General features: G+C 34.5%; 1 protein-coding gene and 1 long non-coding RNA gene across 10 annotated transcripts in view; one reads left to right on the top strand and one right to left on the bottom strand.

Moving 5' to 3' along the window:
* Positions 1-976: 976 nt before the first annotated feature.
* Positions 977-3,916, bottom strand: LOC140014394 (uncharacterized). Its single transcript, XR_011821167.1, has 3 exons — positions 3,053-3,916; positions 1,984-2,083; positions 977-1,255 (listed from the first exon to the last, which is right to left on the bottom strand). It is a non-coding gene; the product is annotated as an uncharacterized lncRNA (long non-coding RNA).
* Positions 3,917-6,239: 2,323 nt separating this feature from the next.
* The window catches only part of LOC113708835 (uncharacterized), a 29,251-nt gene continuing 23,793 nt past the window's right edge, over positions 6,240-11,697 (top strand). For 4 of the 9 annotated variants that reach the window (XM_072064766.1, XM_027231454.2, XM_027231455.2 and 1 more), the window contains exons 1-3: positions 6,240-6,696; positions 8,942-9,042; positions 10,479-10,708. In XM_072064766.1, coding sequence (XP_071920867.1) covers positions 6,537-6,696; positions 8,942-9,042; positions 10,479-10,708 — 491 coding nt within the window. In that variant the 5' untranslated portion in view covers positions 6,240-6,536. Of the gene's footprint in view, positions 6,697-8,941; positions 9,043-9,768; positions 9,947-10,478; positions 10,709-11,697 lie in introns of those variants that run through there. The other 5 variants (XM_027231452.2, XM_027231453.2, XM_072064768.1 and 2 more) reach the window with 5 other exon arrangements.

Below are 11,697 nucleotides of genomic sequence, written 5' to 3'. Positions count from 1 at the left end.
CAAAATAATGTTAAAATTCTTCCCCAACTTCTTTACATCTTTGGAATAGACCTTATGGTATTAAGGTGATGAAAAAGAAAAATAAATTTCTTACACTAAATAAAAGAGACAAATTAAAGAGATATAATTGCAAATGAATGACACAAATATTTTAATTATCTAGCTAACAGAAAATTGAAACTCCAAACAAAAATCTTTGATTGAATTGATGCAAGATTTGCAGGAAAGATCGATGGAGGTAGAATACAAATAAAAAAGATGAAAGGGATGAACAATTTTTATAACAGAGTTTCACAATTTTTTTTTTTCATTTTGTTCATGTTTCACCGAGAATATTCGCTTTCTTCAAAAAAAAAAAATGGGAAGAGTAGATCATATAGGATTAGAATATGAGGCTGCGAGCCACTTCACTTGCACTAAGAATTAAAAATTACAAAATTATAAAATGATCTCTACTTTTTTAATATTTATAAAATATACCCTGCGGGTCGGGTACCCGCGGGTTTTTATTTTTCTGATCCGTATCCGTACCCGATTTTTCGGGTACCCGACCCTCATCTACCCCGCTAAGAAAAATTGGATCGGGTATCCTATTTTTCGGATCGGATCGGATCGGGTTCATCAGGTTTTCGGATCGGTGGGTTTTTTTGCCCACCCCTACCTAATATGCTTCCAAACCCAAACACAAACCCCCCCCCCAAAAAAAAAAAAAAAAACCCACACCACTTCCCACCCAATGCACAGCATCCATCTGACCTTGTTTGGCCATGCTGAGATGCATAAAGAACAGTAGAATTTTAAAACTTCCACCCCCATGCATGCTAATCAAAAGGCCCCTCTAATACCATCCAGGCTCTCTACTAAAGATACTCTGCCAAAAAAAGAAACAAACTTCTGATAAACAGCAGCAACATTGCTATGAATAGACAAAATATCCAATGTTCCATTCTTATAATCTCAAAAATCAGATAGAAAATAGCTGAAATACTCCCTAGAATCTTTCTATAATCTTGTTTTTATCCATTACATAAAAAACAAAGAACTCATCAAAATTTAAAAAGTCATGGATACACGATGGAGTAGTAACAACTTCTACTTTCTCTACTTGGGCGTCCAGCAATCAGCTGAACTTCTTCTACAAAAACAACTTCAACTGAAGATTACCAAAAAAAAAAAAAATCAATTACCAATGTGCATCAGTAGCCAATCCTTTTTTAAGTCATCTCGGAGACCAGAAAAAGTGTCATACTTTGTCCTGTCATTCATAAGTAAATCAATACCCTTCAATAATTGAAATCTATCCAATTCAATTTTAGATAACTCGTATCCTCATTGAGAATGAGGATACAACACAAATCTCACAGGTTCTTAATATCTTCACAACTCATAGCACTTCTCCTATTCAGTTATGAAAATGCATATCATAGAATCACATGAAGGAATTCAGTGGTGGAGGCCATCGGAATGCAAGTTCATTTATGTTAGCCTCTACCGAGTTTAAGAAGTGGAAGGTTCATGGTGATGCCTTGACCAATGCGGCAATTTAGAATATTTTGTGCATGTCATGTAGATGGTGTAAGATGCTCTAATCATTGTTTGGTCTCCTACACAAGTCCTAACTCTAACCCCAACTCTGTATGGAGGAGCTTTGACCAGCAGCAGTAATGTTGAAAATCGACTACTAGTCTAACCTTGGATCAGTAAGAGCATAATCATTTATATCCATTTACAATGAAACCAATTGTAAAAAGCACTTATTGAATTAACTCTGCTAACTTGGTAGTGATTATAACCAATTACCAATCCAAAACTAGTAGCCGTAAAATACAAAATAATGTTATTAAACTAACAGGAACAGAGAGTGATTAAACTAGTAGTTCCAATAATGTTTGATTAGATAGAAACAGATGATTCTCTAATCATGCCAAAAATATGAAAAGCTATCTGATAGTTGAATTAAACGAGGAACAGAACCATAAGTACCTTACGTAGTTTGCAACTAAGACAGGATCAAGGTCACAGCGGGCATTCTTTACATCAGGTGACCATTTTTCCATCAACACCCCAGTGACAATCATATCATCTGAAATCAAACTTACGCAGATCATTTACATAATCACACCACAAATGTGCACTTAATGTACATATGACAGCATAACCACAACACAGATGTGCACTTACGCAGATCATTTACATAACCACAACACAAATGTGCACATAATTTACATATGACAGCATAACCAGGAAATAAAAAGATGTCAAATTCTCATATTCCCTGTGACATATTTCTCTGGTATTAATACTGCGTAGTCATCATATACTTGTAAGGAAAAAGCTCTAAGTGAAGATCAAAATATTTATGCTACTGATTTATTTTTCTTTCTTCCCTTTTGGCCTGACTTCTCTTATGAACCTTGTGGTCGACCAAATACTCGGTTGGAGAAGGCAATCATCATTACCACATGGAAAGAAGCACAAATTGATTTTTTTACTCCTATTTAAAACTTCAGAAAGTTCCCAAGTGGTGGATATGATATTACTGGATTTGCCCATTAGCATGGATGGTTTATAGACTAATTGCATACCAATATGGTGACGCAGAAGACACCATTGAAGTCCCTGGGATGTCCTCTCACCCAATGATTAAAGACTACATAAAAAAGCATTTTGGATATGATTCAGAATTATGGCTTTGTAGCTATAGTAATGGTGGCTTTTGCGGTCTTATTTGCTTTCATGTACTCCTACTGCACCAAGAGATTAAACTTCCAAACTAGGTAGAACAAAAATCCGAGATGCACATAGACAAGCATGAAGATTCCAAATACAGACCTATGTAACAAATGTGAATCTCTAAATGCATAGTCAAATCTAAATTACAGAACTTGAACTTACTTTTCTGGAAGTTTTGCCTTCATTTACTCCTATTTTTCTGGATTTTGAGATGGCACATTGAAACAGAACAAACCGTGGCAATGTGTCAAATGAAACAAAGCTTTGTAACAAAGCCCATAACCAATGATTAATTAAAAAATTTCAAAGATGAAGTTACCTTTCACAAGCCCTAAGTATTTCTGAAATTTGGGGAAAGCAAAAGAGCTGAAGGAGAGAACCCAGAAAGTAAGGATAAGAGGAATAAAGGTGACTGCAACAGAAATGGAGGAGCGGCAGAGGTAAGTGTGGAGACGGAACGAAAAAAATTGGACAGGGTAGGTCTTGCGATTGGCGAACTAATAGGTGAAAGGGTGGCGGGAGTGGAGAAGGATGGAGGGAGTGGCCGGAGGATTGGAAGGCGGAGGGGGAGATGGTGGTAGGAGACGTAAAATGTTATAGTGGAGGTGGAAGCGATGATGGAGGAGGGGCACCTGTGAGGCTCTGCAAGTGATCGGGACAAAGAGACGTCTTTGTTTCTTGCAACTTTATGTTTGACCCGGTTATAATTTTTACCCACATTTGATCCGCGTGTAAACCCGTTTCTTACGATTTTGTGTGGAATTGGAATTAGAATTCTTTTGATCCCATAAAGAATTCAAATCATGAAATTGGATCCCCATAGAATTCAGATTCAATTCTAATTCTTTGAGTGGAACAGAATCCAAACAACAGAATTGGAATTGGGGCCTCAATTCCAATTCTAAACCCCAATTCCATGAGGAACCAAACATACCCTTAATATTTTTTCTTCTCCCAAACCTTAAACGAAATCCCACCATTGAAAGCAACTCTTCAAGAAATGGGCACCCTCTGGCGCCATCTACTTTTGTGCCCAAGAGTGATGCTGAAGAATCAGGTACCTATGAATCCATGGAGCTCAATAAAAATAAAAGAATGAAAAGGTTAGCATATATCGCTGCTTCTACCATATTTTAAATAATAATTTTTTTTTGGACCATGTCCGTTAATTTGTCAACAAATTTTGTCCAGGACCTCATATGTCACTGAGGGCTTTGCTCAAAAGCATACATTTTGTAAAATGCTTGTTTAGATCGTCTGTTGCCTATGAAAATGGTTTTTTTTTTAAAAATTTTCGGTTTTTTTAAATTTACCCAAGAAAATGATTATTCATTCTTTTTTTTTTTTTTGGTGTTTCTACTATGAAACTTTTAGTTTAGTTTTTTTTTTTAAAGTTATTTAAACTTCATAGTTTGGGGTTGTCATGGAGATTTGAAGTTCTTCAAATTTGGTCCGCTAGTGAAGAAGAAACCCCAATTTGGAGAATATAGATATAAAATAAAATAGGTATTTTTTTTTTTTTTTTACATTTTCAATCAATGCAGCAACTCGTAGTCCCACATCGATGTAAGGGGATTTGGGGGTTGGGTAGATAAGTCCCAAGTTGGCCTCAGGAGTTATCACCGTGGCTTTTGAGGTTAATTTGAGATTAGGTTTAACTACTAATTCTTAAAATTTCTGATAAAAAAAAATCAATGCAGCAATTGAATTGCCAAATTTATCCTTAATATTTGGAGTATGTGGTGGGCCTTTGGCTAATTACGACTAGAATTGACTAGAAAAGGCATTGGAGGACCAAAATCAACCGTCAGTAATATGTGAGAAACGACTTATGCATTTTTCCAGCCACCTTTATTATCAACTTAATTAATTATGTGAGCGATTTTCTTGATTCCATGCCAGACTATTTATTCAATACATGAAAGAGAGGATCATTACATTGAAAGGATAAATACAAAAGCAACTTCTAAACTAAAATGGTTAATCAATTAAAAGTGATTTATACTACTAGTAAACTAAAACTTCGGCCTTGCTTGGATTGCTTGTTTTCGTCGGAAAATATTATCGTTTTCCGTGATCACATTTTCCTATCACATTTTTCCCTCACATATATCAAATCGCTACAGTATTTTTTCCATGAAAAATGATGGAAAATGCAATCCAAACACAACCTTTCATTTTCCATTCACGTTTCTAAAACAATGTGAACGTCACCATCAAAGAGGGCATAGTAAATAAGCTTTAAGCTTTTGCAGAAAGGAATTTGTTTGTGAAACCAGCCGTATGTACGTTTATTGCTACTTTGGCATATACCTACTGATATGTATAAAATGTTAGTAATTTGTATCATATTTAGATCCAGATAAAGAATAAATCCCATTATAAGTGTACTATGAAAGTCTAAAAATGATTAATAGTGATAAATATTTAAACTATTAAGAAAATCAATAGAATTATGTTTTCAAAAACTTACAGCACAAAGTGATTAATACTACAGAGCTAAAATTATTTCCATGTATTAATTTGAGAAAAAGTTTTTCCTACGATAGACTAATAGTGCTTTTGATAAAACTGAATTCTGAAAATTGAGAATTGAGAATTGAATCAATAAGTAACTGAATTGTTAAACATTAAGATATTAACATTTGAACATATTTTGGATTGAGTGATAAATGAATAATTTATTACTTATTTTTTGAAGCAAGTTTTGCCTAGAAAATTCAGTATTACTTAATTAATTAAGATGTTCTATTTTTGATTTATCAAATGCGTCTAAATATGTTAAGATTTGAATCCATTAAGTTAAAATGCTGAATCGAGTCATCAAACGGAGCCTAAGCTTTCGTTTTGGAGTTTTGGTAACAAAAGAAAGGAGAAGAAAGAGAGGGATCTGACATCCCTCTGCGGACCAAACAATATTCTGCCCAATTATGGGCGAAAAGTGATGGATAGAAAGGGCTTTTAGCAACTTTTTTAATATATCAGTTTGACCTTGATGTTTGCCATATGAAATTATATTATACTAATAAATGAGTTCTAAAATCAAGGATATTATTATAAAATAAAATCTTTTCCTTCTACTTCTCTATACTCTCAAATAAAATAAAATCACTTCTTTTTTTTTTTTTTTTCTTTCGAAACTCCCAAACAATATGAAAAGATGTAATAATCTTTTCTCTTCTCTCTTCGCTCTCTATCTCTTTTTTTTTTTTCTAATATAAACTTTCTTTTCTTTCCTTTTGTATCCTAAACTTCCAAACTAGTCATATGTCATCTTTTTTTAACATTTATTTTTATTTTTTAAAATGTTTTTTTTTTGTTGTGTATCATCTTGATACAATTGATTGTGATTCTCTACTAATAAAGTTTTTACGTTTTTCGTAAATACATTTTCAATCATCTTTTTATCTCATATATATTAAATTGATATAATATATTTTTCTACAAAAAATTTTAAAAATAGCAATTCAAACTGGGCCTAAATCAAGAAGGGTAGACCTAGCCTCACTCTTAACTCTTAACTCAAGGCTGAAACTATCATTTCCACTAGGAGGAGTTTTTCGCCATTGAACCGAGTATTGAACTCGGAATAGTTTCAGCCCAGCTGTTCTTCCAGTCAATTTTCCAAAGCCCAGAGCTCAAATTCCACAAATTCAAACGAAAATAGAAAACAACAAAGAGGTCCAAAAAAAAAAAGAAAAGAAAAGTAAAGGCGGACGTCTTCTTCTCCAGTATTCCTTCCACCAGTAATAAAACCGGGGCAGCTGTCACGTTCTCTGCATTTAATCTATGTTCAGGTACAAATGTATATAGACTCTGAAGTATTGGGAGAAGGATTAACAAGCACCGGAGGAGCAATTTTGAGTTATTCTTCTGCATTGGCGGCCGCTTTACCCATGGATGATGAGGCGGACAAGAATTCTAATGCTGCTGCACCACATAATCCAGACGAGCAAGCTCAAGGTGAGTTCATTTTGGTCATGATTTTTTTTCTCTCTTCAGTTGGAACAAGGTGATTTTTTTCTTTTTCTTTTTGGAAATAATTGTGGTATTAGTTTTTGGTTAGTGTAATTTTGTTGCTTATTGTGTAAAATTTCATGCATGTTTACATTTTTTTTAGTTGCTTCCGGTGAATGATTTTGTGATTCTTTCTACTTAGCTTCGAGAATTGAGATGTTTGATTTTGATTTCTACTTCCTTTCTTACAAGACTGGTGGAGGAATTGTGTTTTAATTACTTAAGCATGTCAAGTTCTTCTTTTTTCCCTTTATGCCAGCATTGTCACGGGCGAATGATAAGGTTAGACCTTTTTTTTTGGTACTTTATCCTGCTTTTTTCTTAATAAAGGGGCGTATTTTTGTCATATCAGTTTTTAAATAATGAATCTAGTCGCTTGTGGTGTGCAAACGTATGTATCTACATTTTTTTGGCTTTGTGGTTATGGTTAGTTGGATTAAAAGGTTAGTCTTTCCACCCGCTTCATCAAAAGAGCAACGAAGGATTGGTTTTTCCTTTTCCTTTTTCTTTTTTGGAGTTTCTAAGTGTAATTCAAGTGCTCAAGTGTGTAGATGTGCATATATTTTGGCTTGTTATTTTGTTTTTTTGGATTCCCAAAGTCTTATGATGCTTGTACATCTGTTTGAATAGGGGGGAGGTTGTGTGGGAAAGCGAAGTTTAAGAAAGTAAGGTGAAGCAAAATGAAAATCTTTTTCCAGTACACGTTTGGTTACCAAGAAACGAATTTGAGAGAAAATGGGAAATTTGTGATAGTTAATGGCAGTTGTTGGAATTTTTGTGTCTAACTAACCAGTTTCCTTGAAATCCTGCAAAATTTGCAACACACCAATAACTGGAAAGGGAGAGTGTAGAGAAATTTTTTAATTTTCTTGCCGAACAAACATGCACAAAGGAAAAAAATAACTAACTTTCCTTCACTTTCCCATACTTCCCCTTGCAAACAAACATTGAAGGATGAAGCAAAAAGGAAAAGGTTTGGTTTTGTTTGCTGATGGTTATTTTAGTGCTACAGCTAAAGCTACCAAACTTATAACTGAAAAATTTTTTTGTCAAAGAGGGGTATCAATACTATGATCATGTATGGAATGGGGACGCCATTTTTGAAGCCAGAGAGATATTTTAGCTTATGAATTTTTCCTGAAGTACAGGATTTGGACCTGGCATATATGATAAGGCTACCTTGTGAGCTTTTATTTGTTTTCCTTGTGAGGGGAAATGTTTTATTCTTTAAAGAATATGCTTTAATTGGATTTTCTAGATTTTAGGAGTGGAAATCCTTGCGAGCTTTTATTTGTTTTCTTTGTGAGGGAAAATGTTCTATTCTTGAAAAATATGGTTTAATTGGATTTTCTAGTTTTTATGAGAGGAAATGCTATTTAGTTCTTGTAAGACCTAATGGGCCTAAAAGGGTGATTATCCTATGAATTACCGGCCCAAACCTCCTTTTATTTTTTGTTTATTATTTGTTCATTTATTTTCTATATCAAGTGTTAGTATTGTGTAAGTTAAATTGAAGGAATTGTGGTCTGAGTCAGTTTGTGATGATGGAAATGTGGGAATTTCCATCACAAACTGTAATGTGTATGAGTCCTGGCAGGAAAAGAAATGGATAACTATAATACATAGTCTTCCACCTCTGTGATTATCGATAGAAAGTACCTGGAATTGGAACAACAGATTATTTAATGGGTTTGGTGGAGCTAGTGTTTTGCTCCAGTGTAGGTTGAAACTTTCTTATACTTGTTTTCCATGGGTTTGCCAGCTCCACAGGTGCAGACTAACACTTGTGGCGGTATACCAATAACCAGTGTAGTTTCCATGGACTGATATGCTAGATTGTATTGATTATTCCCTGTTAACTCGGTTATTCTGAAGTGATGGAAGATGAAATTTACAATTTTCATACTGCAACTTTCTTTCATCTATAGTTAAAAGCTCTCAATTTTGCTAGGGTGGTTTTGGAACTTATCTTTGGCTCATTGTTCCAAAGAAGCCTCGAAGATCCATTTCAATTTCCTCCTAGAATGTCCTAGATCTGGCTTAAGTAGGACCTTTACCTTTGGCACCCTAATCTTGATTAGGATACCATCCAAGTACTTGATTAATTTTTTCTAGAGTTTCTTATATTTGCTTGACATCCAATCTTATCATTTTGCTCATATACAAGCTTTATTTTTGGGTTCTTTTCCAGCAGCTGCTTTTCATAAAAGAGTACAAGAAATGGTTGCTAGAGATTCACGTAATTTTGATTCTTGGACTGGACTAGTTGAGGAGGTTGAAGGAATGTGCCCTGTAAGTCCATCTTGTATGCACCTATTGTTGTATAAAATTATCTATCCTGATTTTGGTTTCAAATACTGCTGTCTTTGTTGCGTGTTGGCATAGTATAAACTGCAATCTGATTAGAAGTTCTTCAATATTTTCCATTTGGGCCATGTCCTCCTCCGTTCAACCTATTTGTATTAAAGGAATATGACCAACTTCTTATTTCCTTTTCTGCTCATTTTATTAGTTGTAAAAATGAGAACAAGAGAACTATAAGAGGCCTGTGCTTTTGGAGCTTGTCCTCCACGGCGAAATAATTAAATGGAAAATGCCCTTCTCCCTTTAATCTATTTGTGTCAACAAAATATGGCCAACTTTTCCTTTTTTCTGCTTGTCGAATTAGTTGTACAATTGAGAATTGACAAAACCATATGCGGGCTAGGCTCTTGGAGCTTGACCTCCACAGCAGGATAATTTGGTAAGACAATTCATCTCATCTGTAATGTGCAAGAGTCATATAATGTACATGTGTGCTTATATTTGTGATTTGTGTCAATTCAATTGCCTGATTGCAACATTATCTTGCCATCTGATGGAGACAGTCAATTACCCTGGAGAACAATTCCTTAAATAAAGTCTAGTTGCCATGTGTAAAGCGTCATGCTCGTTTTGAGATTCATAGATGTTTATGTTGCCCCATTTGGTGTTTCTATTCATGAGTATATGCCATAATCAATTAATCACATTTACTAGAGACAAAATGGATCAGAATGGGTAAAGTGCTACGATTCTGATGTTTAAGATCCCTCAATCAACTGGGGAGACCACTGACCTCCAAGAAATGAAGATTATCAAGAAAATTCGTGAAAATAGTGGTAACTTTTGCTGATCAATAATCCCCAACCTCCTTGTTCAGCTTCGGTTTCAAATGGTAATTTTGATATCATATTCCTTATACTAGAGTGTGTAACGTCATATGGTTATATAATGTGTACATGTCTACTAAAGTTTGCTGATTGTTGGCTAACCTTAGCTTGAAATTATTCTTGGTAAAACCCAGATATATTGGTGCAGGAAATAATAATTTTCCTTAAGCAAGATCAGGCATCAGTATTGATTAAAATATCTGCAGAGATGCGGAGCACTAACTTTAAATTCGTGATTGGTCTTGTTGACTGGTTATAAACACATCCTTCTCTAAATTCGTGTTGTAATTTTTCTTGACCTAACGAGCTTTGAATTTGTTAATGGCTTACATGATATTTCTTGGTGATCAGTCTGTATTGATGTTTGACCTTGCAATAGAAATGAAGTCTTTCTTATTCTGTCTTATCTGTATTTCCATATTCATGTATGTTCTTCACAATTATCTTTTCCAATCTTTGCTGTAAGGGACTGAGACTATATATTATCTTTCAGTATATATATCTGGTAAATACATAAAATATGCTTTGAAATTGCAGGATAATTTGGATCTCATCTCATTAGCATATGATTCATTTTTATCAATGTTCCCTTTGTGCCATTGGTATTGGACAAAGTATACTGATCACATCATACGGCTATCAGATGCTCATAAAGCTGTTAAAGTTTATGAACGTGCAGTGGATTCAACACCATTCTCCACTGGCTTGTGGGTCGACTATTGTTGTTTTGGCATGTGTTTCTATGAGGATCCATCTGATGTTCGTAGGTAATTCTTTTCAAGTTGACATGCAATTAATATATATATACATATATATATGTATATTTTTCAAATGCGGGGGAGGGGTCGAATTTAAAAAGCAGGGAGGGGGAAGGGGGAATTGAACAGGACCTTTGATTCCTAGGCCTCAACCTTAGCTACTAGACCAAGGCCTCATCAGCCATGCAATTACTATGTGTTTATTAGAAAATGACTTTTTTTTTTTGAGAAAAAGCTGAATCACCATGGAGCTTGATGCTTTAGGTTCTAATATACAATGGCAATTATTAATTAGTCAAGATTGGGAAACCTTACCCCACAATGACTATAATCATCTCAAAAGTGTGACTTTTTCAGAAATATTTGATCACAATTGTTGGGTACTTAACAAAGTTTTGCTTTTGGAGTAAATGTCTCCTTATGGTCAAGTCTTTTGAGTGAGTTCTTTTGTTACCTTTCATGACTTGTATTCCTTGATTGACCTAGTTCTTTGTTGTAATAGTGAAGAAACATTTTCTCTTAAACATACTCAAGCTTTTACTGGATGAAGTTTAAGCTGCTGATTGCCAGCAAATTTCTTTTGATAGCTTTCCAAGCAGTAAATAGCAATTAAACAATACACAGCTAAAATAGGTGAAAAAAGTAGTATTGAAGGAAGGAGAAGGATAAGGAAAGTCTATAATCTCTCCAAGAAACCTCCAGGCGTGACATTTAAGGGTAGATTGCAGGATACAAGCTCCAGAAGATGCTGAGATCTTGACGACATTTTATTAAACTGAAACCTATCTCTTCAGGAAGAGAAATGCATTCATGCATAAACTACTACAATTTACTTCTTACTGGTAAAAACGAATTCTCTAGCTGATACTTTTCCAAACCGTAAAAATTTTGTAGTTTGACTCTGAGACATATATAGGGTCCACATGGATTAGGTGTCTTTAGGGGTGTTTTTGAAAAGCTTTATTGTAGCTTTATATGTTACAAAATTTCACTGTAGT

Source organism: Coffea arabica, chromosome 9c, assembly GCF_036785885.1.
Source record: "Coffea arabica cultivar ET-39 chromosome 9c, Coffea Arabica ET-39 HiFi, whole genome shotgun sequence".
Lineage (NCBI taxonomy): Eukaryota > Viridiplantae > Streptophyta > Magnoliopsida > Gentianales > Rubiaceae > Coffea > Coffea arabica.
Note: the sequence above shows the minus strand (reverse complement) of the source record. Positions and strands in the feature narration are given on the sequence as shown.